At 38.3% G+C, this 22,937-nt stretch overlaps 1 protein-coding gene and 1 long non-coding RNA gene across 2 annotated transcripts; both read right to left on the bottom strand.

The window, feature by feature from the left end:
* Window positions 1-826: 826 nt before the first annotated feature.
* On the bottom strand, window positions 827-5,598 carry LOC139974986 (uncharacterized). Its single transcript, XR_011795607.1, has 3 exons — window positions 5,373-5,598; window positions 1,913-4,172; window positions 827-1,100 (listed from the first exon to the last, which is right to left on the bottom strand). It is a non-coding gene; the product is annotated as an uncharacterized lncRNA (long non-coding RNA).
* A 4,812-nt stretch (window positions 5,599-10,410) lies between these two features.
* Window positions 10,411-22,307, bottom strand: LOC139974979 (galactosylceramide sulfotransferase-like). Its single transcript, XM_071982554.1, has 3 exons — window positions 22,274-22,307; window positions 20,725-20,968; window positions 10,411-14,347 (listed from the first exon to the last, which is right to left on the bottom strand). The coding sequence occupies exons 2-3, from the start codon at window positions 20,899-20,901 to the stop codon at window positions 13,547-13,549; spliced, it is 978 nt and encodes a 325-aa protein (XP_071838655.1). The 5' UTR covers window positions 20,902-20,968; window positions 22,274-22,307; the 3' UTR covers window positions 10,411-13,546.
* Window positions 22,308-22,937: the final 630 nt, after the last annotated feature.

Genomic DNA, 22,937 nt, shown 5'->3' with positions numbered 1-22,937 from the left:
CAAGATGTAAGTTTATAATCGATAACTTACAGATTTTAAGGACAGCACCTATCATGAGTTCAGGCAGGGAGTTCCGTATTCTTTTCACTGCTTTCACTTTTGAAAATCATTTGTTTTGGATTCAATGATCTTAAGTCAACCTTCAGTGCTCTTTCATCAGTTCGAAGCGAGTACCAATTAAAGTTCATGAAACGTACCAAGCTTCACTCCTGCCACTTTGGTTGCTATGGCTTTCGACAGGTTGCTTGGTCAGTCACTTAAGTCGGTCTCAAAATAAGCTAGTCGGTTTCGAAACCGCTCTACATCCCTAGCAAAATATTGACGTTGGAAGTGCAAGAAGTTAGCCCTCTCAAAAAAAATACAAAGTATATGTCAGATTTTAAGGGAAATCCAGGTGGCTGAAGTTGATTTCTTATTAAAAAATGCTGGAAAAATGCATCTTTATGTAACAGTCGAAACTAGACACCCCATATAATATTTTAATTCATAGGAAACTTTCGTTAAATGAGGGCGCTAGTGGAATGTTAGTAATCAGAGCCGTATATAGAGAGAGTTTGGCCAACCATGTAACCGATTTGGATTGGTCGAGAGGGAAAACGCCCACACAGGGTGGTAAAATAGGTCCACTTGAAAACTTTATAGCAGACGACACGCATACTCACAGTGTATAGACTATCGTTTGTGTACACGAAAAAAGTACGAAATTATGAAAGAAATGGTGCTGGGGATGCTGCAATCGGTCAGAACATGGATATTGTTGTTTGATTATCCGACTGACCATAAGAGAAGAGGAATTTTTTGGAAGTAGAAAGAACAAGATGGAGATCTAATGAAAACTGAAAAGTCTGTGTAGCCTAGGCCCATACTAGCCATAGGCCCTAGTGTAATACGAGTAATGTACAAGCAATGCGAGAATTTTACGTTCAGACTGGTTTCTGTAATTACATGCATGGCTATTCTCTCTCGTTTTACGATCCACAAATTCGATTTCATTATGCCAGCTCTCCTAATCATAGGCATGGCAGTTTCAGTCGCACATATAGTTATCCTAATTCCTAGTTATTGTATGCCTAGGCTATGCCTAGCCTAAAAAAGTATCACTTTTAGTTTACGAAGTGATTATTCGCAGGGCAGCCCGGCGAATAACGTACACAGACACCTTATTCGCAGGGCTGTGACGATTTTGAAAATAGGTTTATTATTAGGTTTTGCTATTGATACCAGTCAGTTTAGGGGCCTTGAAAAAGCCAACCTTTTGGGCCCAAGTAGTCTTAGCCACTTCATAAGCTAATTTTTGGAGCCCCAGCAGTTCAAGTTTAAAAGTTTATTTTAAGGGAGCTTATCTTGGGATTCCCCAAAAGCCGATATTGCCTGAAAGCCAATATGGTCAAAGGTGTGACACCCCCCCCCCCACCTCCCACACCTTTACATGCAAATGAGCAGTCACTCTGCAAAAACAAAGGTGAAAATGATCGAGGGATGACATTTTTATGTTGGCGGTACTAATGCTAGACTGGTTCAATCTTAAGGCCCTAGGCTCCCAAAACCAATCCTAACAGCATTAAGATAGGAATCCCAAAGGCCAATAAATTCCTCAAAATATAGAGGCTCCCAATTAAGACTCTCAAAAAGATAGCTGGTGCCCAAAAGCAAACTCGAATAGCCTCAAAAGCAAACTCGAATAGCCCCAAAAATTACTGAGCCTGTTAACCCAGTCTAAGGCTGCCCTGTGAATAAAGTGTATGTGTCTGGCTATTCGCATGGCAGCCCTGCAAATAAGATGCTTGTGTCTGGCTATTCACTGGGCTGCCCTGTGAATAAGATGCTTTTGTCCGGCTATTCGCAGGGCTGCCCTGTGAATAAGGTGTATGTGTCTGGCTATTCGCAGGGCTGCCCTGCGAATAAGCCCCACCTTTAGTTTAATGTAAAAGGGTGGGCTAGCCTCTAGGCATCACGTAAAGCCCTAATCCTTAGTTAAGCCCGAAGCATAAGTTAAGCCTGGGCTTAATTAGACCTGGACCATTCCTTCTATTACTACAACTGTTATAGCACATTACACAGTATATATGGCACAGTATAAGGCCCAATTAAACTAGGTCTAAGGAAAACAAAGTAGCCTAGGCCTAAACTAGTTAGGCTAGGTCTATACTCATTGGCAACTTGTGGGTTGTGTACACATACAGGCCTAATTATATAGACCCTTTTTAGTATGCCATAAACAAGTGCCCAAATGGTTAAATGATCTTGGTTTGTGTTAATTGTCAGCATTGGCCTAGCCTTTTTAGGCTAACATGAATTCAGCCTAATTTTTTCTTCTTCAAAAGTATAGCCTAGGCCTTGGTTTAATTTGGATGCAGTCAACTATCATTTATCAAAGTTGCATCAGTACCTCCTTATTCCCTTAATTGACACCCACATTGATGATTGAAGTTAAAAAAAATCTTTTTAAATTATCTTTAGACAGTAAATTTTAACTCCCTGAATTTCAGGACTTTTTTTACAAATCAAAGGTGACATGTGCTCTGAAGAAAAACTCCTAACATAAAAAGCCACAGTTAGCAGACTGTGATAATGACAAACCTGGTGAGTGACTACTAGACTGAAATCCAGTTCCTGCAACCACAGCAATAAAGTCTTTGTTTTAATCAATGCACTTGTGTGTTTGAAACTTTCAAATGGACACTCAATGGCAGTTGGTTAAGATATAAGGTTTTACCTTCATCATGGAGAGTTGAAGGGAATCTGCCTCATCATCTGAATAATGGACTCAAGGATAGCAACAAATCATGATTGGATAATGATTTTGAGCAAGTAAATATCTGGCAATTTGAAAGTTTGTATTATTTTTTTATATATTATTTAAGCTGTTTAGCTCACACACAAGCAAATGATCAAGTGACAACAACCGATGCAGTATATTTAAAGGTATTGAAGACTTGCCCTGAACCGCATGCCGCGCTCTGAAAAAGTTTACTTTCCGTTGCTTGCAAGTGAAGTTTTTTTTGTGTCGCTACAAAATGCAGACAGTAATGAAACCTGATACCTTGTTATCTTTTATCTAGACCTGAGATGTCCACGCTGCTATGTGCACTGTGTTGTGGGTATTGACTGTGATGTTTGTATTGACTGTACACTAATGTCTATTTACAGATGGTAGCAAGCTGTATGTGTATTTTCTGGGATCAATGGTGGTGTCTAACACTTCTGTTACACCGCATTCGAAACTAGGTCAGATAACCGGCATGAGACGTTTCTTTGTGCGGGAGTCTCCACACCCTTTAAGGAGAAGTATTTATATCCCATTAATAGAGAAAGAATTATGTTTCAATTGGTAGCATGCAACTTAAAATTTTGCAAACATTAGATACAATCAAACAATAACAAGGTTCATTTACAAGGTAATCTACTGCCCTTTATTTCACATTAGTCTGTCACATCAGAAGGTCACAGCTTTCAATAATTATACAAACAAATTCCCTTGATGGGTGCTTCGTTAGATTCCTGCAATTTTCAAGTTTATCAATGTAATAAGTTCTGAATGTGGCAATGTGGAGAAGCTTTGGGATAATCTGTGGATAAGACTGCCAGACTATCAACAAGATTCCACATCCATGCAACTCCAACTGCTTCCTTCACCTCCTTGCAGATGTACCACATGTCCAAAAAAAAGTCAGCATTGGTTAATGTAATTAATATCTGGCTTCCTCCTGAGCTGGCAAATACACATGAATTGTCAAGTACAGAGGTCAGTGTGAAACCACTGAAAGATCTTCTCAGCTTTCAAGAAAACAAAGACTTGAAGCCAAATTGACAGAGGCCACACTGATACCATTCCACTCTCATAAGATGAAGGTATAACACACACTTCATTTTGTTTCTGTGATGCAGTGCCTGGTAGACTGTGAGGGTCACCCAATGGATGTTTTAGCAACTGCCTGGTTTATACAGCTCTGCAACAGATAATTCATCCTAATGTCTAGTCGTCATCCTGTCATGGCCTTGAGCAAGTTGAACCCACTTCAACACAAAGCAGCTATTGAATTCTTGTCTAGGTACTGTCAAATCCACATCACCATCATTGCTGGTTCCAGCTACGCTGACCATGATAAAAGAGTACAATGAGGGTTTTTTAATTCACCCAACAGAGCTTGCATTCCAGTACCTTTGGGCAGCTGAAAAGATATTCAGAAATTGTTATATATGAGTGTGTTTGTATGCATGCATATGTGTGATTTTCTTGCTTTACAGAACAGCTCCATTTTGATAAGCTATGTAACGTGGAAACCTGCCAATCATATGTTTGAAATAGGACAGGCTGAAACGATTCTTAAATGAAAAGCTTAACGACTTCTTGCATTTTTATACATCACTGTTCAGGTAAGGCCAGTAAGGGCAGTATGAAGAATAAGTAACAATTAATAATTATCATTATGGCCATTTGCTGTCTGCATAATAACAAACTGAATGATGTCATCAGCCCTGTGCTCAGTTGACAACACTGACAAGTAGGCACACTATGTCAGTGTGATCCATGAAACCTTATTAAGGACATGACAGTATAGTATATATGTTAATGGAAAATACATAAGCTACAACATACACCAGTATTCAGTTGTTGCAGGTTTTTTTTTTTTCTCGACAGACCCATTCAATCTGTTGCACCTACTATAGCCTAGTACTACATTCCTGAGAAATTAACACCACAATATCAGTCTTAGGTTTGCCCACAGACTCCCAACTATTGCTAACTCCTACACTCAAGTATATAGTTTAGTTTAGTAGAAAAAAAGACCAGGAGAGACATTCAAGTCCCCATTAAGGACCCTAAGGCTATATGAGAGGAATAAAACCGAGGACATCAAATGTCATACCCAATTACAATGCTTAATGTACTCATCCAAAGTATTCTTAAACCCATTCACACTACTTGCAATTCAACCTTCTCAGGCAAACCATTCCATCCATTCACAACCATTGTATAAGTTGTATTAGACTTTAGAGAAAAAATTATGCCGAATATTAATCCTACTATGTAACTTCTGGAGTTTAATACAATGACCTCTGGTACAACTACTTTTTGGCAAACCTGAAAAGATCAGTGAAGCATAAATTGTCATTTTATGTGTAGGCCTACTTTATTTAATTGAAGGATCTATTAATGTAGGCCTGATGCTATAGTTGTGCGTCTGTAATCTAGCCTAGCCAGGACTGTGATGTGTGCTTTTCATTTGTATGACTATAGTAGGACTAGTACTAGTATGAGGCGTAAAATAAAACAAGTGTAATGACAGGTTTTCAGCTAGTTTTCTATGCATTTCAGGTGTGAAGATAAACGTAAATGTCATTAACTAACGCATACTCTAATTCATTACCTGATATCCATTTTGTTCCTCGTATGCCTGTCAAAATCTGACATTCTGAGTCGCTTCGTTTGTTCGCAACGAGCACAGTGTGCAAAGCTGCTATATATTGTGTGTGGTGTTTTTCGTGTTTCGCGCAACTGGTAACGACAACTGGACCTATTTTGATGCCCATGGTTTGCGTGTGACGTCACAAATCGCCAGTTGGCCAAACTCTCTCTATATACGGCTCTGGTTAGTAATGAAACAAGCTCAAAAACACGCATAGAAGTGAATCTGGCGTGCCACGGAATCGCTGATAAGATTACATAACACGCCTAACGCATTGTTTTGTCCGATCAGAGATACAGCATTCATGTGTGGCGCCACTATCTTCGAAACGTTGGCAATTTAGGGGATTCTCGATACACAATGTTCACCCGTCTGTGGTAGCTATATATCTACGGCGTATATTATTAAATTGATTGTCTGCTTTATTCTTATCTCAAATAATAATTATTATGCAACTATGTGAAACATTTTGATTTTTTTAATGTTTGCCAGAGTGTTGTTGTACCTATCAGTTTTACATTGACCACTTAATCTGTATGTGGGCATCAGTGATAGCTAACATAACACACCAAACGTAAGAACAAAGCTCAATTTGTTTGTTTAGTCTCTGCAGTCTAGCAAACAACCATACACCACCCCTACTATGACCATTTTTGGGAGGCAATATTTTGGTCAAAATCACACCCTCGTGGCATTTCATATGGTGAAGATATGAATTTCAAACTTTGGTAATAAATTGTCAATGCGTCTGGCAAACATCAAAGGGAGTAATAATAATAATAACTAACACAACTGTATTTGTATACAAACACTTGTCATTGTAGTGCGTGGTGAACATCAAATTTAGTTGTTCATATTCAATGGAGGGGTCTTTGTTACTGCAACCAGGGGGTAGGAGCCGGGGGCACTGGGGGCACGTGCCCCCCAACCCCCACTTTTTTTTCCAAAATAGCAAATGTGCCCTACTGGCAAATAATATGTGCCCGTTTGATGAAGAACTGTCTTTTGGATATCTTAAGCCTTTGTTAATTTTAACATTTTATTTTAAATATTTATTTTTAGTCTGTACATGCTATTTTTAAATGGCATCCCATATCTTTTTGTTGCACGGTTAACAATAGACAATCTCAATAAGTACAAAATCAATGTTGCAGCTCATTCTACTAGCATATTATTCTATACTTGATGATGCCAAATTCTACTTCCGTGTCCAGAGTTTTGAGGCTATTGATGCATGCATTGCTGAACTACAAAGGAGATTCACTGGAATTACTGCAGGTCATATACAGAACTAACCCATATGGAGGAAATTATTCTAAATGCAGCAAATGGCATAGCTTTTAAGATATCAGATCAGCTTGTGAAAACATACACCAGTTTCATTGATTTTCCGCAGTTGGATGCACAGATTTGGTTGTTAAGGGGTGTTATTCTTCAGCAATTTCCTGATGTGAAAAGGATTACATCAATGAGTACAATCATTTCTGCTATAGCAGAACACCCAAATGACCAGCCCTTACTTTTAGAACTTGCAAAATCTCATTCATAAATTAATGTTGGCTCCTGTAAGTACCGCTTCAGCTGAAAGATCGTTCTCCACACAGCGTCTTCTAAAGAATTATCTGAGAAGCACAATGTCACAAAAGAGATACAAAAGTCTGATGTTATTGAATGTACACAAATCTAAGACCGATGACTAGGATTTAACCGAGCTTGCTAAAGACTGGAATGAACACAGGAGGAATTTTTGGGAAAGTTCTAAATTATGGATGGACAGAAGTACAGATGTTGGTTGGAAGAGTCACGTGCACCAAATATATGTAAGTAATATGACCGGTGTGTATCGGTTAATAGCATAGGTTGTTGAATGAGAAAGTACCCCTCTGATGTTGTGCCCCCCCCCCTGCACTTTTTGGAAGCTTCCTACCCCCTGGATGCAACTCTTTTTTCAGTTATTTTGGTCAAGAAGTAGCAAGTTCGGCGTTTGGGCCTTTAACGCAGCCCAAAGCTAGGCTATATTGTGTAATGTTTATAAACAGTACTCTAGCTAGCATGCAAACCTTCACAACCAAGCTGTCAACTATGAATCGCGCCTGTTTCGGACGTGACAGGACTCATTCCTTGGAGGGACAGGTCGGGAGACCCTCCCAAACAATTTTGTTTTTGCAAAAGAATAGGTTTGACTCGTTGTACAAGAAACTTATTAGAAATGGCTTGTATGATAGTTATACCGTTGATATTGTGAAACTTGTAGAAAACTGTTATGCAGAGGCAGTACCAGATTCAGAGTTGTTCATGGTAGACAGGATATGGTATTTACCCCATCATGCGGTAGTGTCAGAGAAGAAACCAGGCAACCTTAGGCTAGTTTTCGATTGCGCTACTAACTTCAAAGGCAAGTCTTTGAATGATCGTTATATGCAGGGCCCCGACATGATTTTTAAGCCTCTGCCAGTCTTGTTGAGATTTCGGCAACACAGTATAGCTGTTCAAGCAGACATTGAAGCTATGTATAATCAAGTCATGATTGCAGCTAGGGACAGAGATGCCCTATAATGCCTATGGTACATTAATGGTAAATTAAGATACCTTCGTATGAGGTCACATCTGTTTGGAGGGATGTGGTGTGCGGCTAGCTCCGCCTATGCTTTCAGGCGTACAATTACAGATCTGCCGAGTGTGATTCCGCTTGTTAAATACGTTGTAGAAAGATAGTTTTACCATGGAACTATAAACAGTTTATAGCTCCATGGTTTTACGTAGATGATTGTCTTAGTTCTCTGTCAGGTTAAATCCGATGCTGAGATCATTATTAGGGAAACCCTCAAGACCCTGAAACATGGAAGGTTTAATTTAAATTAACTTCACTAAGTTTGTGGTCTATGAGTTTAGATTGCTATCTGAAGTGTCCGTGGAATGTAGAGCTAAGGAAGTTCTAGAATTTGGCACTAGTAGCGAAAGCAGGGCTTTAGGTATAAAGTGGATGGTTTCCCGCGATGAGTTCTTCGCGTTGGAGAAAGAAATTGGTGGCTTGTTAACCAGGAGGAGAATGCTCAGTATAGTCTCGTCAATTTTCTTCCTGTAGTCCTTTCAGGCAAGCTCCTTTTCCAGGAAGCTACAGCCCGTGGGTTGTCGTGGGGGAGTAATTATAGAATACAGGGCCACTCGATGATACTATCTGAGCATCCGGATGCGCGGATGCTCAGTCTCACCCCAGTACGTATGTGAGTATAAAATGTCAAAGTCCCAGTTCTTTCTTTTTGAGTGGATGCGCGGATGCGTGGATGCGGAGTGTCCTTTCCTAGTACTTCTGTGGTGGAATTTTAGAGGGCGTCACACATGTACGGATGCCTTTTAAGAACGACACACTATTGATGTGGAATATCTTCGTACATACGGGACTTTCAGTATTGGAAATACGTGATGGTATATGTCGAAACTTTTCGAAAATTGTAAGTCCATTCCTAGTACTCCCGGGGTGGATGCGCGGATGCGGAGTCAAAATGAAATACGTGATGGAATTTTAGAGGGCGTCATACGTGTACGGACATGTACAGACACACCGCGCATCCGGATGCTGGGAAGAGTTAATGAATGGCCCTGTATTCTATAATTGTACCGTCGTGGGATGAAGAGATACCCCCTGATATTGTAAGGGCTTGGGACACCTGGGCCCAGTCGTTGTCTTCTTTCAGTCGTTTGAGGGTACCTCGTTGTATAAAGCCTTGTTGCTTTGATGATGCATTCATCGAACTTCACCATTTTTCAGATGCTAGTGTTAGGGTGTTAGCCACTGAAAATAAATGTTTGTTCTTGATCAGAGAACTCTAGTTTTAGTGTGAAGACCAAACACAGAGCAAGACACATAAAAAATGGAAAACTCAACTGGATTGAATCAAAAGAAATTATAATTATGAATAACAAACAATATCCAGCTGATCTGGGCCCAGTCAAAGCATTAAATAAAATAACTTACAGTTGTGAGGTGCGCACCCAAAAGTTAAAGTAAATACGCTGAATTTAAAGCCTGTTCTGGTGAGTTGGCCTGCTGGTGACATAAAGTATTCCACGACATCAGATCTTCCACGACATCAGATCTTCCACGACATCAGTATAGTTGAACACAATAAATGGTATTATGAATGTCCGATCCCAACAAAATAGTATCCTTTAATTTATAAGCAATAGTGTCCCAGGGTATCCTTTCAGTAAAATAATGTTAATATCCTTTATAGTAAAATAATGTCCTTTATAAGAAATGGTGTCCCGGAATATCCTTTATTGTAAAATAATATCCTTTATAGTAAATAGTATCCTTTATAGTAAATAGTGTCCCAGACTGTCAGTCACTCTTTCCATAAAATTATAAGGACTACATGTAACTTGAACTATGTAAATTAAGGTTTAAAACAAACTATCCAGCCATTAAAACTATATTTCTCCTCTTTTGCAACTGCCTTGCTCAGGTACTCATAGCAAACTGCCTGACTCCTTATACCCCTCACAAAACTCCTTTGTTCCTAAAATATATACACACAGACCCCATTTCCTGTGAGGGCTAATTTCCAGCAAGAGCAAGATAGTTGCATTGCAACCCAGAAGAGGTAGCAGTGTAGAGGTGTTAATCCACCCCTCTGCTGCCACAAGACAACATACAAATATACTGTACAAATGCATAGCCCCTCTGTACAGTGAGCACTGTACAGTACACTAATATACAAGTAAAACTATAGTACAAAAGAAACTTTATGTAAAGCGCTGACCATCTTACACTAGATCTAAAGGTTATGGCTGTGGCTGTTATGTAGCCTACGTTGTGTAAATGGATAAGGGGAAATTCATGTACAGTTAGTCATGAGTAAGAGTAAAGTTGCTCCTTTAAAACTACGTACTATACATCGTTTAGAGCTGCAAGCTGCTTTATTAGCCGTAAAGGATTCTCTGTTGAAAAGGGAGTTAGTTGTTGAATTCGCCAAGTCATATTTTTTCGACAGACTCGGAAATTGTCTTGAAGTACATTCACAATGATAGCAGAAGATTCCATGTTTTTGTAGGCAATAGGGTTAGTCTAATCAGGGAGTTCAGCGACCCGCAACAGTGGTTCCATACTGAAACTAAAGCTAACCCAGCTGATCCAGTTACTAGAAGTTGTTCCTTCTCAAAGTTTCATAGCTGTAACTGAGAGAACAACACAATTAACAAATAGCCTCGAGTCATCAATTTCTTCATTTGCTGTTGGACCCATGACTGTACTGAGTCCATCGAAATAGTGTATAGGCTATACATTATTTTCCAATATTAAGTATATTTTGTAGTCAAGACATATTCTCGCGCATACGTCCGATCTGAGTTTGGTTCGACCTTTAACCTTCTTTCCAACACGGAACACCAACTTTGCTTGATTTTTTTTCATTCGTTCGATATTATTTTCGAGTTGGCATTTTATTAACAACAAAGTACATCGTCATGAACATTTACTACGCAATATTAATCACGAAAGATTTCAGAGTAACTTATCGGTTCAGTTTTGTTTACAATGGAAAACATTGTAGAGCTTTAAGTTTAAACTTGTCAAAGAGAAAAGCATGTAATAAGAACCGTTTTGCAGACTTCGTATTACCATCTTGACAAATTGTCAAATATTCCAAACTTTACCGTCTTTCACGCTACATTCAAACAATGATCATCGGAATTTTTGCACTTTATATGGTAAGTGCGTCCAATTTAAACGTTCATAATATGTTTTTTCATTTGGATATATAGTACAAACTTGTGATAGTGTGTATGCGACTCTGACTTACATATTTTTTGCCTTTTTAGGAACTTCTATCTACACAATACTGTCATTTTAATATTCTATTACCAGTGAACGTTATCATACAGTCGTATTGTAATGTCCATATACTAATATTACGTCACCGGGGTGTTGGTATAAATGTCATGTACAAATATTTACAAAGGTGGTCTGGAATAAGCTGGTACCTCACATGTTGGTACCTTGGTATATCTCGACTCTCAAGTCTAGACTGACGTGCTAGTGACCAAGTCTGTAGCCTATGGAACGCGAAAAGGGCAAACTGATTTCGTTGTCTTAACTAAGTTTGTTGTTGTCTAAACTAAAGTTGTTGCTGCTGTTTTACCACGTTGTTGCTCAAACTCACGTTGATGTCTTAAATTTCGTTGTTTAAACATACGTCGTTGTCTAAACTTACGTTGTTGCTATCGGCGCTGTTCAAAATTGCTCAACCGCGTAATGTAAACCAGAATGCAAAATGCATTGAGGTTTCGATGACTTCAGTACACTAGAAGGTTCTGCTTGTTGTAGAAATGGCCCGAACCACCATTTTGATACAATAACACTATGGCTTGATAAACACAGGTCAGTCTGCTGTACACACAATAGGGGTCTTGGAGGTCGGTCAAGTCCATTTGGAGTCACCATAGACGCAAAATTGTGGAAACCTTGTTTTATAAGCTACCGTATCTCCCACCGCCAGCCTATCAGGCATGTGCGTTACAGCTCATACGAATATAGGAGGCTGCACAGTAAACAACTTATAAATTGTTATAGGCTATGCATAGACGCTGTGAATGTCGGAAATCAAGTACAACGAGTGTCTAGACAAAGTACCAGCATAAAAATACTGCACTTTTAATCTGATTTCATTGAGCCCCGTCAACAATGTGTAGATATAATCCGGGAATGTCGGAATCAAGTAAAACGAGTGTCGAGACAAAATACCAGCATAAAATACTGTACTTAAAACTTATTTATTTGAACCATTAAAAGATGTCTGGATATGTTGTGGATGTCGGCAATCAAGTAAAACGAGTGACAGTAATATTACTAGAGACAAAAGTTTTTGTCTCGATCGAACACCAATTGCGTTTATTATATGGCCTGTATTTTTACTAGTGTAGTTGTATAGATGCGATCTTATCACTGCCTGTACTTTGTGAATGCTCTACACATAGTTAAACCATCATACTTTGCGTTCATTGAGCACTAAAGATGCAAGCATGTTTGCAGACAATGGGTAAGGGATTATTATTAGCCAAACAATTCTCGGGAAATTTGAGAAACATGATTATTGGCTGTACTTAGCATGAAAATCTCTGTAATAGAAATGTTGTTAGCTCTGCACGGCAGCAACTTGCGGTTGATTGTTTTAATGTTTTGAAAAGAAAGAATTATGTTCGTTCACAATGTGTTACAACAACGGAACTTTAGATAGCAACGAAAGTGTAGACATCAACGTGAGTTTAGACATCAACGTGAGTTTAGACATCAACGTGAGTTTAGACATCAACGTGAGTTTAGACATTAAGGCGCGTTTAGTCATCAACGTGACTTAAGACATCAACGTAAGTTTAAATATCAACGAACAACAGCAACATGATAAAATAGCAGCAACAACTTTAGTTTAGACAGCAACAAACTTAGTTTAGACAACAAAATAAGGTTGCCCTTCTCGCGTTCCATAGTAGCCCCATCATATAACCACTGAGTCTTGCACATGTCAGGTGTATACTATCCCAATACGTTAGCAGTACTATTCCAAAATACTAGCCCTATACTAAGCTGTACAAAATCCCATATGTTAGCCTGAACTAAATCCCATATTTAAGCATGTACACAATCTGATACGTTACCTTGAAAAAAACAGTGAGCAATGTCAGATGCGTAACAACATTGGCAACATCAGTCAATACATTAAAACATAAATGAAGCTTGGCTGTACTGCTAATGATCAAACATCCTCATGCAATTTGACACCATTTGCCGTCATGCATCCAACATTGTATTGTAAAGCAATACACGAAAACAGCTTTCTAATTCTAATTGAAGTATATACGTTAATTAAGAAAAGGGAACATTTCTGACATATAGGCATGACAAATTAATTATAATTTAATCATTCCTTAATAGCGGGGTAACTTTCCTATTTGCTGAAAGGCCTACTTACAATCCATTCTAAATTTTTGACAAAACACTTGGCTCTCAGTTTGATCACAGTAAACGATGACGTATCTTCATCTGTAGTAGGACGTACTCTATTTTAGACAAATAACTTACAACGACTCATTAAATCAGGATAACAAGTGAAGTTAAATGTAATTAGCGAAGTTCTTCTTCACCCTGACATACCATGTTTAAGATTTTCTCGGATCAATACTGTGTACGGGTAACACGCCCTTTTGATATCAATGCAAAGCTTAGTCCAATTACCATTCTGAGCTCTCAGATTTGGCAGAGGCTGTTCCAAGCCATGTGTCGAGATTACTTTCTGGGAGCAAATGTTGTTCACATTTTGGTTAAGTAGTCTGAAATAGGTCAAGTCGCTTGTAAATGTTGACCCGTAAGCTTGAACTTTCGTCCAAAGTGTGTGATTAAAATGGTCATAGAGGGCGCTGTCTGCGGCCGTCCAATTTCTAAGCAAGTCGACGTGCTCTTCAGGAAAGTTATATTTCCTTCCACTGATTTTCTGCGAGACATAAAGAATATCTTCGAATTGCCAACACATCATATTTTTCAAAATTATGAGAGATTCATCAAAATATTCATTCATCAAAACAAGATCCAATTCTAGGTCCAGCTCTCGTATTTTCTTGGCCACGGCATCTTCGTCATTTGATTGTGTATACGTGTCGAAACCCAATGAAAACATCTGCCCAATGTGGATCAACCCAGTTCTATGGGTATGCGTTATGCTGACAATATCAAGAAAACTCTTCATAGGAAAATCAGGTGAAAATATATCTCCAGTGAAATTGTAATGTTTTAGTAAGTGGAAGTAGGCAATGAGAGAATAAAAAGTCTTGATTGGATCCCTCAGAAGTGTTATATACTTCGTTTCTGGTCTCATTACTTCCTGAAAACCTGATTTGTTAAATATCGCGTGGTTGTTCAGAATGTGAAATCCTGGTGGCACCGGTGTAGCAGTACAAACTGTCGCAAATATTCCATATTCAGTATATACTGTCCCAGTCCCACTGGGACAGTTTATACTGAATTTACCAGTACATTTAGTCTCCCAGACCTTTTGTACAAGGCCAGTTGGTACAGACTGTCTCCCAGGACAGTTTATGCTATGATGAAACGAGGGGGGACATTATTTGTTGGTCGCTTATTTTGTTGTAACTTGTGTCCCCCTGAACACTATGTCCGCATTAGCATGTACGTTCGAGTAGCAAAAATTTAATTAGTAATGGACTCTGGCAGTATCCGTATTATTAGCAAACTGTCGCATTTCGGCTTCCGTATATTTAGCAGTAAAGTCGTGCGACAACTAAATATGGAAAAGCTAGCGGAAAACGTGAGACAAATTGCGGATATTCTAAGAGATGAGAGCTATCCAAGTGGGTTTACAAGAATAAAACAGAGAAGGATCTTACGGAGACAAAGTCAGGCTTTCAGACTGGCTGAAAATGGAACTCTTGCGTACCGAAATTGAAGGAAAGTTTTGCTATCTAGGGCTTCTCAACTCGCCCAAATCGAGGCAGCTCATACTGACTAGTGACATCTATAAGGTAATGTCTGTAACTTACAGTATAGGATACACGATATGGTATTGGTTGTTAAATGGCGAACGGCCATTCCACAGTTAAACTATAACCAGGCCTCTAGGACTGATTGGTGCACAAATCATGATATTCTTTTACCACGTTTGGTTAGTTGTAAAAACTCATTCGCAAAAGTCAAGCAATTGCTTATGCAACATTATAATCAGTTGTATGCTTGAGCAAAGTGGTAAGTGCATGAACAAAGTTATTAGGGCCTATTTCTTTTCGTTTTGTTTACCCAATTTTCTTAACAAATTTTTGTGAAAATTATTATAAATTTCTACCTCTTATCGCCCTGCCTATCATAAAAGATAACAACAGATCACTAAAGCTTACAGAGCTAGTCTGGTTTGCATGCATGGGACACTATCAAATGCAATTATTGGACTATAGCATATAGCCTAGCCTACTTCTAGAGGAAAGTGGCACTAATACTGTACATAACAAATTCATGTTCATTAATTTTGGTTGGTAAGAACAGATATTGAAGGCCTTATAGTACTTTTTTAGGTGTGGCATATTCTCTACATGCCAAACCTCATTGCAGAAGAAAACTCCTTAAATATCTATAGACCCAAATAGTGGCCATGCAATAGGTACAATAATGGGAATATTCCATTTCAAACACCGATATAGAGTTGTAATTCAATTTTAAGGCACTTCAGCTAGAACTACCAATCCTGCAGCCCATGTATTTGTGTGGTTTTTTTTGTTTTTTTTGTTTTTTTTTTTGGGGGGGGGGGCAAAAAAACATGATATCTCCTTGATCATGAATTTTCTTATCTCTTTGAAGGTGTTCATCTTTGCATAGATAATCGACAACATACTATGTCTATTGTCTAGATTCTATTGGAAAACTATCAACGTTGATGTAACAAGTTTTTTTTTCAACCAGGGAGTTGTTATGGAACTCCCTGGTTCAACAGGATGTCAAAGCGTCATTGTCCTGTAGACCTACGAACAAGTCTCCATAGCATTCCTGTAACTGGATTATGGAAACAGGTAAATTCCCAATCTGTTTTAATTGCACAGGATGTCCGCAGTATGCAGTGAAGGTTTAGTATAGTTAATGTCACTCTTTCTGGACAAATTCAACATTTACAAGCTTAAAGGTAGTCTGTATTGGCCCTAAATTTTGGCCACTTTAATTGCTAGAAGTTTTCAAAAAGTACTTTCCTGGGGGTAATAACCCTTTAAATTGTGCTCAGACATTCTAAATGATGACACGAGATGATTGAATGTCCCAGTGAGGTAAATTTCCTCCAGGGAAATAAACATACTTAAAGAATTTTGTCCATATTGAAAATTTGGCATATTTAGGGCCTATACAGCATACCTTTAAGCCACACTCTGGCCTAACTGCGGAGCAACCATCAATATAGGCATATAATTGTAAGTTGCAAAAAGTGGCGTATCATTTTTCTGGTTTAGTGGTTGAAGAGATTGTAAATATATGGTACAGTATGGTTTAAGTTACATTTTCATGTTTGCAAGGTAAAAATAATTGGCCTAAATCCACCAACACCCTGTTTCGATCAGATATCCCACTGTTTTTTATCTAGATCTGTGTACAGAATGAAGCAATGGAATAGAACAACAGTCAAGGCAAAGCCTGCAACTTGTAAATGTTTTTGAAATTAGCACCTAAATGCTGTCTTCTTTCTTAACAGGTTGGTGTAGATCTTATTGGTCCTCTACCAGTGACAGCTACCAAGCGACTGTACATCATAACACTGTCTGACTTCTATTCAAAGTGGCCTGAGACTAAGGCAGTGCCTGACAAGACTGCAGCATCAACTTCTTATTGCATTACTGATGTGATGATGAGGTAAGCATGTCTTAAAAAGTGAATAATTTTCTGTAGTTAGTTCCAATATGAATGGCATCATATCTGTTATTTGTACCATGCAAATAACTTGTAGTGCATGGCAGAATGCTGTGTTTGAGCAAAATTATTTCCAAATAGGTATTAAGCATATAGAAAGGTCACGAAGGTAGGTGAGAACTGAGAAAGTGTACTGTAAATCTTAGCAGGTTAAGTCCCCATTAACAAGTTTATATGTACATAGTTTTTGTTCCTATATTTACTTGCAAAGGTTCCACCATATAGCCTGACAATTGTCTTCATTTGAATTACATCCCCAAAAAGTGATTTTGGCTGGACATGTTTCACTGCAGCAGACACTGTTTATTTGTTCAAACAAATGATGAGTAATAATTAAGACCACATTCCACAGCTAGACACCACCTATTGTGTGTTGTTTTTTCAAAATGGTGTTGGACAGTTTGATACTGTAACCACAGGGAACTTTTCTGTTTAGAAAGTGTGAACTTATTACTACTTGGCTGTTTTGACAGGAATTTCGACAAGATAAGAGAGATAATGTATCAACTGAGTTTTGGTACCATTTCTCTGTTAGGTCCGTTGTGGAAAATTGCTAAATGTGTTTGTGTGTGTGGTGGGGGGATATTTCCTGAAACCTGGGAGAGGGACCCCTTTTTCTTTGGCAAAATAAGGCAATGTTTAGGTCTCTTGATGCAAAATGATGTATAATAGTACATTTTACTATAATAATGGTAAGCTAGCATTACTTGTTTTTGCATTTGGGTCATACAGAGGGTGTTTTGAACCCCCATGGATCCTGATTCAGGACAATTAATGTTTGATCAGCATTAAACAATCATACCATGCACACATACTGTACATCAAAGAGCACCAAAAGGCATCAAACTTCTGTTGTATCCTAGCTTACTCTAATTTGATAAATTTCTGATATTAAATTTAATTAATATGTCACAAATGTTGTATTGGCTCATGTGGTTAAAACTTTTCAGGTTTGGTAGTGAACTGTACAATATAGCGCCAAAATTATGACATGCAATCTCCAATTAAATAAATGGAGCCAGTAATCCCATAAACATGTAGGTGTCACAATAAAAGATCATCCAATTAACTCAATGCCTAAGCATAGTTCAGTTGTACACTATACAGTCTACACTTAACCAACATGGTGAATGTTAATTATCTTTGTAGTGGAGCTTACACATAACCTTTCAAGATGATAATTTATTTTATATATGACTTACAGTGTGGCATTCACTACTCATAATATTGCTTTCAACTTTTATTTTGCACAGATTTGGTTGTACTGATATCTCATCCCTGACCACCAATGGAGGGAGTATGTATGAAGTTAACAGAAGACATGTCTAGACGATTTCTTAGCAGTTAACTTGTTACCGACAATAATCTTGTCTTTCACTCTAACATATCATGAGAGAAAATTTCGTCGGCTGCTATACGTTTAAGCAAAGACAGGCCATTGACTTTTCACTGCCAGTCATTCGGTGGAAATCCATATATTTGCAGTTCAAGTTGAAGGGATGTGACACTTGAAATTCTTTATCACCTCATTACTTCATTAAATAACAAATAAGAAGGCGTGTTTCTTGGTTCTGGAAATTGTGTTCAAGATAAGTTCTCATAGTAAAACATATAACCGACCATATTCTTCTTCCTGTTGTAACTTTTGCTGTTATGGATTTCTGTGTAAGTCTTAACGAAAAACCTGTTGGATACATGAGAATCAGCTATTTTATTTGTAATTTACAATCAAGATTAAACTTTTGACGGTATCAAGTTGCACATTAAAGCATTATATAGGTAATCCTACTGTTTGTGGAAAGGAGTTCAAGGAGGGAATTCTAATAGGGAAACTTCTGCATGGTTTTATAGAGGTCTTTACCAAACTCTAAAGAGGAAGTTGCAAGTACATATTGTTTGAAGAAGAGTGACAGTAGTATATCATTCTAATCAAGCAATACCTCCCTGCTTGAAGGATGCTCTAGAAAGCATGAATTATCTTTATTTGCATCAGAGCTACATTCCAGTTAAGTCATTCCAGTTAAATTTCCCCATGCAGGGGGTAGGAAGTGAGGGTGGGCACACAACATCAGAGGGACATTTTCTCATTCCACAACCACCACTCGATATGCTATAAACCGATACACACCGGCCATATCACTTAAATATATATGATGTGTTAGTATGTTATCAATACTATTTATTGAGATTGTTAAACGTGCTATAAAAAGATATGGGATGCCATTTTAAAAATAGCATGTACAGACAGTGCCCCCCCCCCCTGCTCCTACCTCCCTGATCCCATGTATAATCATTGTTCACTCTTTGCCCAGTCTGATATAGATTCAGAATATTGTGTTTGTACATGACTATCATCCAATTTCATGTTTTGATTTTTACTATATTAACTTTCTTTGAACAAACTTTTCTCTACAAGAATGACATATTTAAAGTGTGAGAAACATGATGAGACAAAAAATCTAGCATATTGCATCCTGCTCTGTCCTATTTGCTTTATTCTTTCCCTTGTTTGGCTTTGTTTTGTTTCCTGTATGTTTGCAGCTCTTTTGAAGAGGATAGCGTTCTAATATATCTTTTCTAATTTGAACCACTTTTGTCCAATAAGAAACATTCATAATAAGAAACAACGAACCTTTATCACTGGAATTGCCTGGAATGCCATTTGTCTATACAAATGAAAATTTGCTTCACGCATGGCCATCACAACGGGGCTTAGGGGGCAGAGGGTGGGAGAATGGCCCTCCACCTTGTTGAGAGGGAGAAACCTTGACTCGACGATTGAGTGACAAAATAAGGAAGGGTAAAAAAGTAAACAATAAAGTAGTAATGAAAGTCAATAAATAGGTGCCAAGCCCATACGGAGAGGGTTGGGGCAGTATTGACATTTCAAGGTCAGAGAAGTATCCAGTTACTTCATGGTTGTTATTAGCAAACAAAAATATTTTGGAACTCATCACAGATAGGTCACAGACTTAAGAAGACCCCTCCCCAGGACACACATTCGATAACTTACCATCCCAACTCCCCCCCCCCGTATCCTTGCACTCAAAATTATGTGTATGGGCCTGAGTTTTGTATACAGCGTTGCCGATTTCGTTTAGGATGTAACTTGAAAACACCCTCGGTTCCCGTCCTATAATGAGCTTTACGCACGGATGAAATTTCATATTGGCTAGGCAACTCTCGTAGACCCATGAAGTACAGTTACCATACTTGCCAAATCTTACCCATTGTGTGTTAGGGAAATACGGTAACAATGAAGTTTGGACTCCTTTAAGTTCGTAATATTTTACCTCTGCAATTTGTCATTTTTTGTTGTAGGTTTTGCATTCCCTATGCCGTACCCGCCCTCCGTTGGGGGGGGGGGGGAAGTTAAGTTTATACTATCTCTCCCTCTGTAAAGATGACTATGAACGCAATGTAGTTGCCGAATACAACATGCAACATATACGGAGGATGAAATAGCAGCAATCACAACAAAAACATGTTTAACATCTACAGATGGAAGACTTGTTTCTTTTCTTTCTTTTTTTCCCCGTTCTATTTTTTGTTTTGCAGCAACGCACAACGTCTCATTTATTTCCTGTAACATTTAACTCTGATGTATGCATCTGCTCTAATTATTGATATAATGAACTCAATTGCCTTTTGAATGTCGAAATGCTTAAATTTTATGCGGGACAAAATATGCTATGAAGTATTTGCGGACATTCCGTACCAGGACATTTCGTCCGGCGGGACTATATTTGCTGTGAGGTGGGGACACAATTTTCAGCAGATAATGTCCGACCGGACTAAATATGCTGGTACAGATTGTCCCCGTGGACACTTTGTACAGGGGGACACTCTGTACTGTCACACCGGCATGGAAAGCAATTTCGACGTCTTTGGATTGAAAGGTGTATTACTCAAGAACATTTCCGACTTGGGTAAAGCAAAAGAAAGGTTTCTCTCATACCCATACCTCGCAAGGATGCCTGCAAGGGTGGAACTACCAGTTTTAAATGTCTTCACGAAGGCAACACTGTTGAGCGGCTGCATACTAGAGTTTGTAGATAGCTCATCAACTACTTTGAACGTACCCTTCGACTGCAAGTTGCAATAGTGTCTGTAATTTAGAAAACAATGCTAAGTATATAAATCTTTGGAATGCTACAGTCCAATAATGTTGGAGAAAACACATCATGTTTGTCATAGTAATAATTAGACAATATGATTTTTTGTCAAATCTCACATCGAAGCCTTTTGGCTAAGTTATTACATCAATAATGGTGTATAAAAAATAAAATTAGTTTTTAAGCAAATGAAAGCAACCGAAATCTTTGTCAGGTCGGGCCTCTCGGACGATTATGTCACCGGACCCCATACAGTCTCCGGATTTGCTATAGTCCAATGATGTTGGAGAAAACACATTATATTTGTCATAGTTATAATTTAGACAAAATAAGTTTGTTAAAACTCACATCGAAGCCTTTCGGCATTAGCTAAGTTATTATATTAATAAAGTAGTTATTATGCAGATGAAAGCAACTGAAAGTTTGTCAGCAATTCTCAATATGATAGGAGACCATCAGGAGAAGTCAGGAGTTAATTCTTCTCCTAATTGTGTGTACTTTACTCATCGGTGATTTTATCTTTTAACGGGTCTCTTGGACGATTAAATCACTGGGCCCCTTTTGTGACTCTTCTTCTGTATGTATATTAAATAAAAAATAAAATATTCTTTATGGAACATTTCTAGGGCCCCTTCAAATTTTCCATGTCCCCTAATTGACTTCATATTTGTAAAAATTGTGTCACTCGTTCCTATTAGAAACGTTGCACAATTCATTCCCTCTGCTATTAGGTAGGTCATGCTCTTGTGTTTCTGCCCGTCAATTCATAACTAACCTAAAAGTTCAACTGTTCTGTTTGCAACCAACAACTATAGGTATCACCGATATCCAACAATGACACGTACAAAGAAAGCAAGATTCGTGAAATTGATTCTCAGTCAATTTCAGAGGCGGTGAAAGAGGTTCGAATCTGAAGGGGAGGGACAATGATTTCGAAAGGCAGTAGCACATGTTAAATGTTGAAAGCCGAAAAAGACACCTCCTACAAATGAAATTCTCCGTGCATTCTGTACCACAAATGACAGTACTTGAATGTTTTGAGAGAAAAAAGGCTCTCTTAAATCACTAAGTGGCATTTACCAAAACCACAAGAAAACGGTACTTCATAATTATAAATATGACAGGAGGCTACTTTTCATTAAGAAAATTGGAGCACTATTCAGTTTTTTACCCCCAGCCATCGCTCCACGCACTTGTTCGATCATATTTACAGCTCTATATATATGTGACCCAGTCTTGACATTTAATGTTTGCCTTTTCATGTGCGTGAACGTGTTACTGACATTAATGCCACATACCTCAAAGGTCCACCAACTATTTCCTGTACTGCCTGTCTGTGTTACTGACATTAATGCCACATACCTCAAAGGTCCACCAACTATTTCCGGTATTGCTGGTCTGTCAGGAACTTCGGTCCTTCGAGAATTCAGGCTAAAACACAGTATAGTACATAGGCCTACAATGAAAACCACAGGTAGTTTGAATTTCTTTAATGCAAGCCACATCATGAGTCCTATGGAAGAAAATGTTTCAAACAAAAGTAACATCGATTAGGATTGTAGTGGAATCATATATCTCTTTGGGCGGCATAATACACGATAAATAAATCCATATATACAACCAGATACACTCTCTCCCTCCCTCCCTCCCCACCCACACATACGTACCCTAATATGACATTAGACACAAAGTTTTGAAAATGCATTAAGATCCTTGAAGCAAGGTCTCTGCTTTTAATTGGTAAACATCAAATACACGTAAGAGCAGTTTTACTCACGGTATTGAGTAAGGTGAGCTAAGCTAGTGGGATGCTGGTTGGTTGTATCAGGTATAGTTGTTCCATAACAACTAAGTTAGTAATAATTCGTAACCGACTCAAGAGACATTTCAGTTCCTACCTTATTCTTTGTGCACATTTTTTTTTGTTGTAATTTGTTACTTCCAATTATCCTGAAATGTTAT

This window comes from Apostichopus japonicus, chromosome 10, assembly GCF_037975245.1.
Source record: "Apostichopus japonicus isolate 1M-3 chromosome 10, ASM3797524v1, whole genome shotgun sequence".
Taxonomy (NCBI): domain Eukaryota; kingdom Metazoa; phylum Echinodermata; class Holothuroidea; order Aspidochirotida; family Stichopodidae; genus Apostichopus; species Apostichopus japonicus.
This window is presented reverse-complemented; position numbering and strand designations above follow the sequence as displayed.

Coding starts and splice junctions, on each gene's coding strand:
- LOC139974979 (XM_071982554.1), bottom strand. CDS start 20,901: ATGCAGCCGCTCAACAGTGTTGCCTTCGTGAAGACATTTAAAACTGGT. Junction 14,348..20,724: donor CGTCGAAATTGCTTTCCATG/CCGGTGTGACAG, acceptor TGTACTGCTACA/CCGGTGCCACCAGGATTTCA.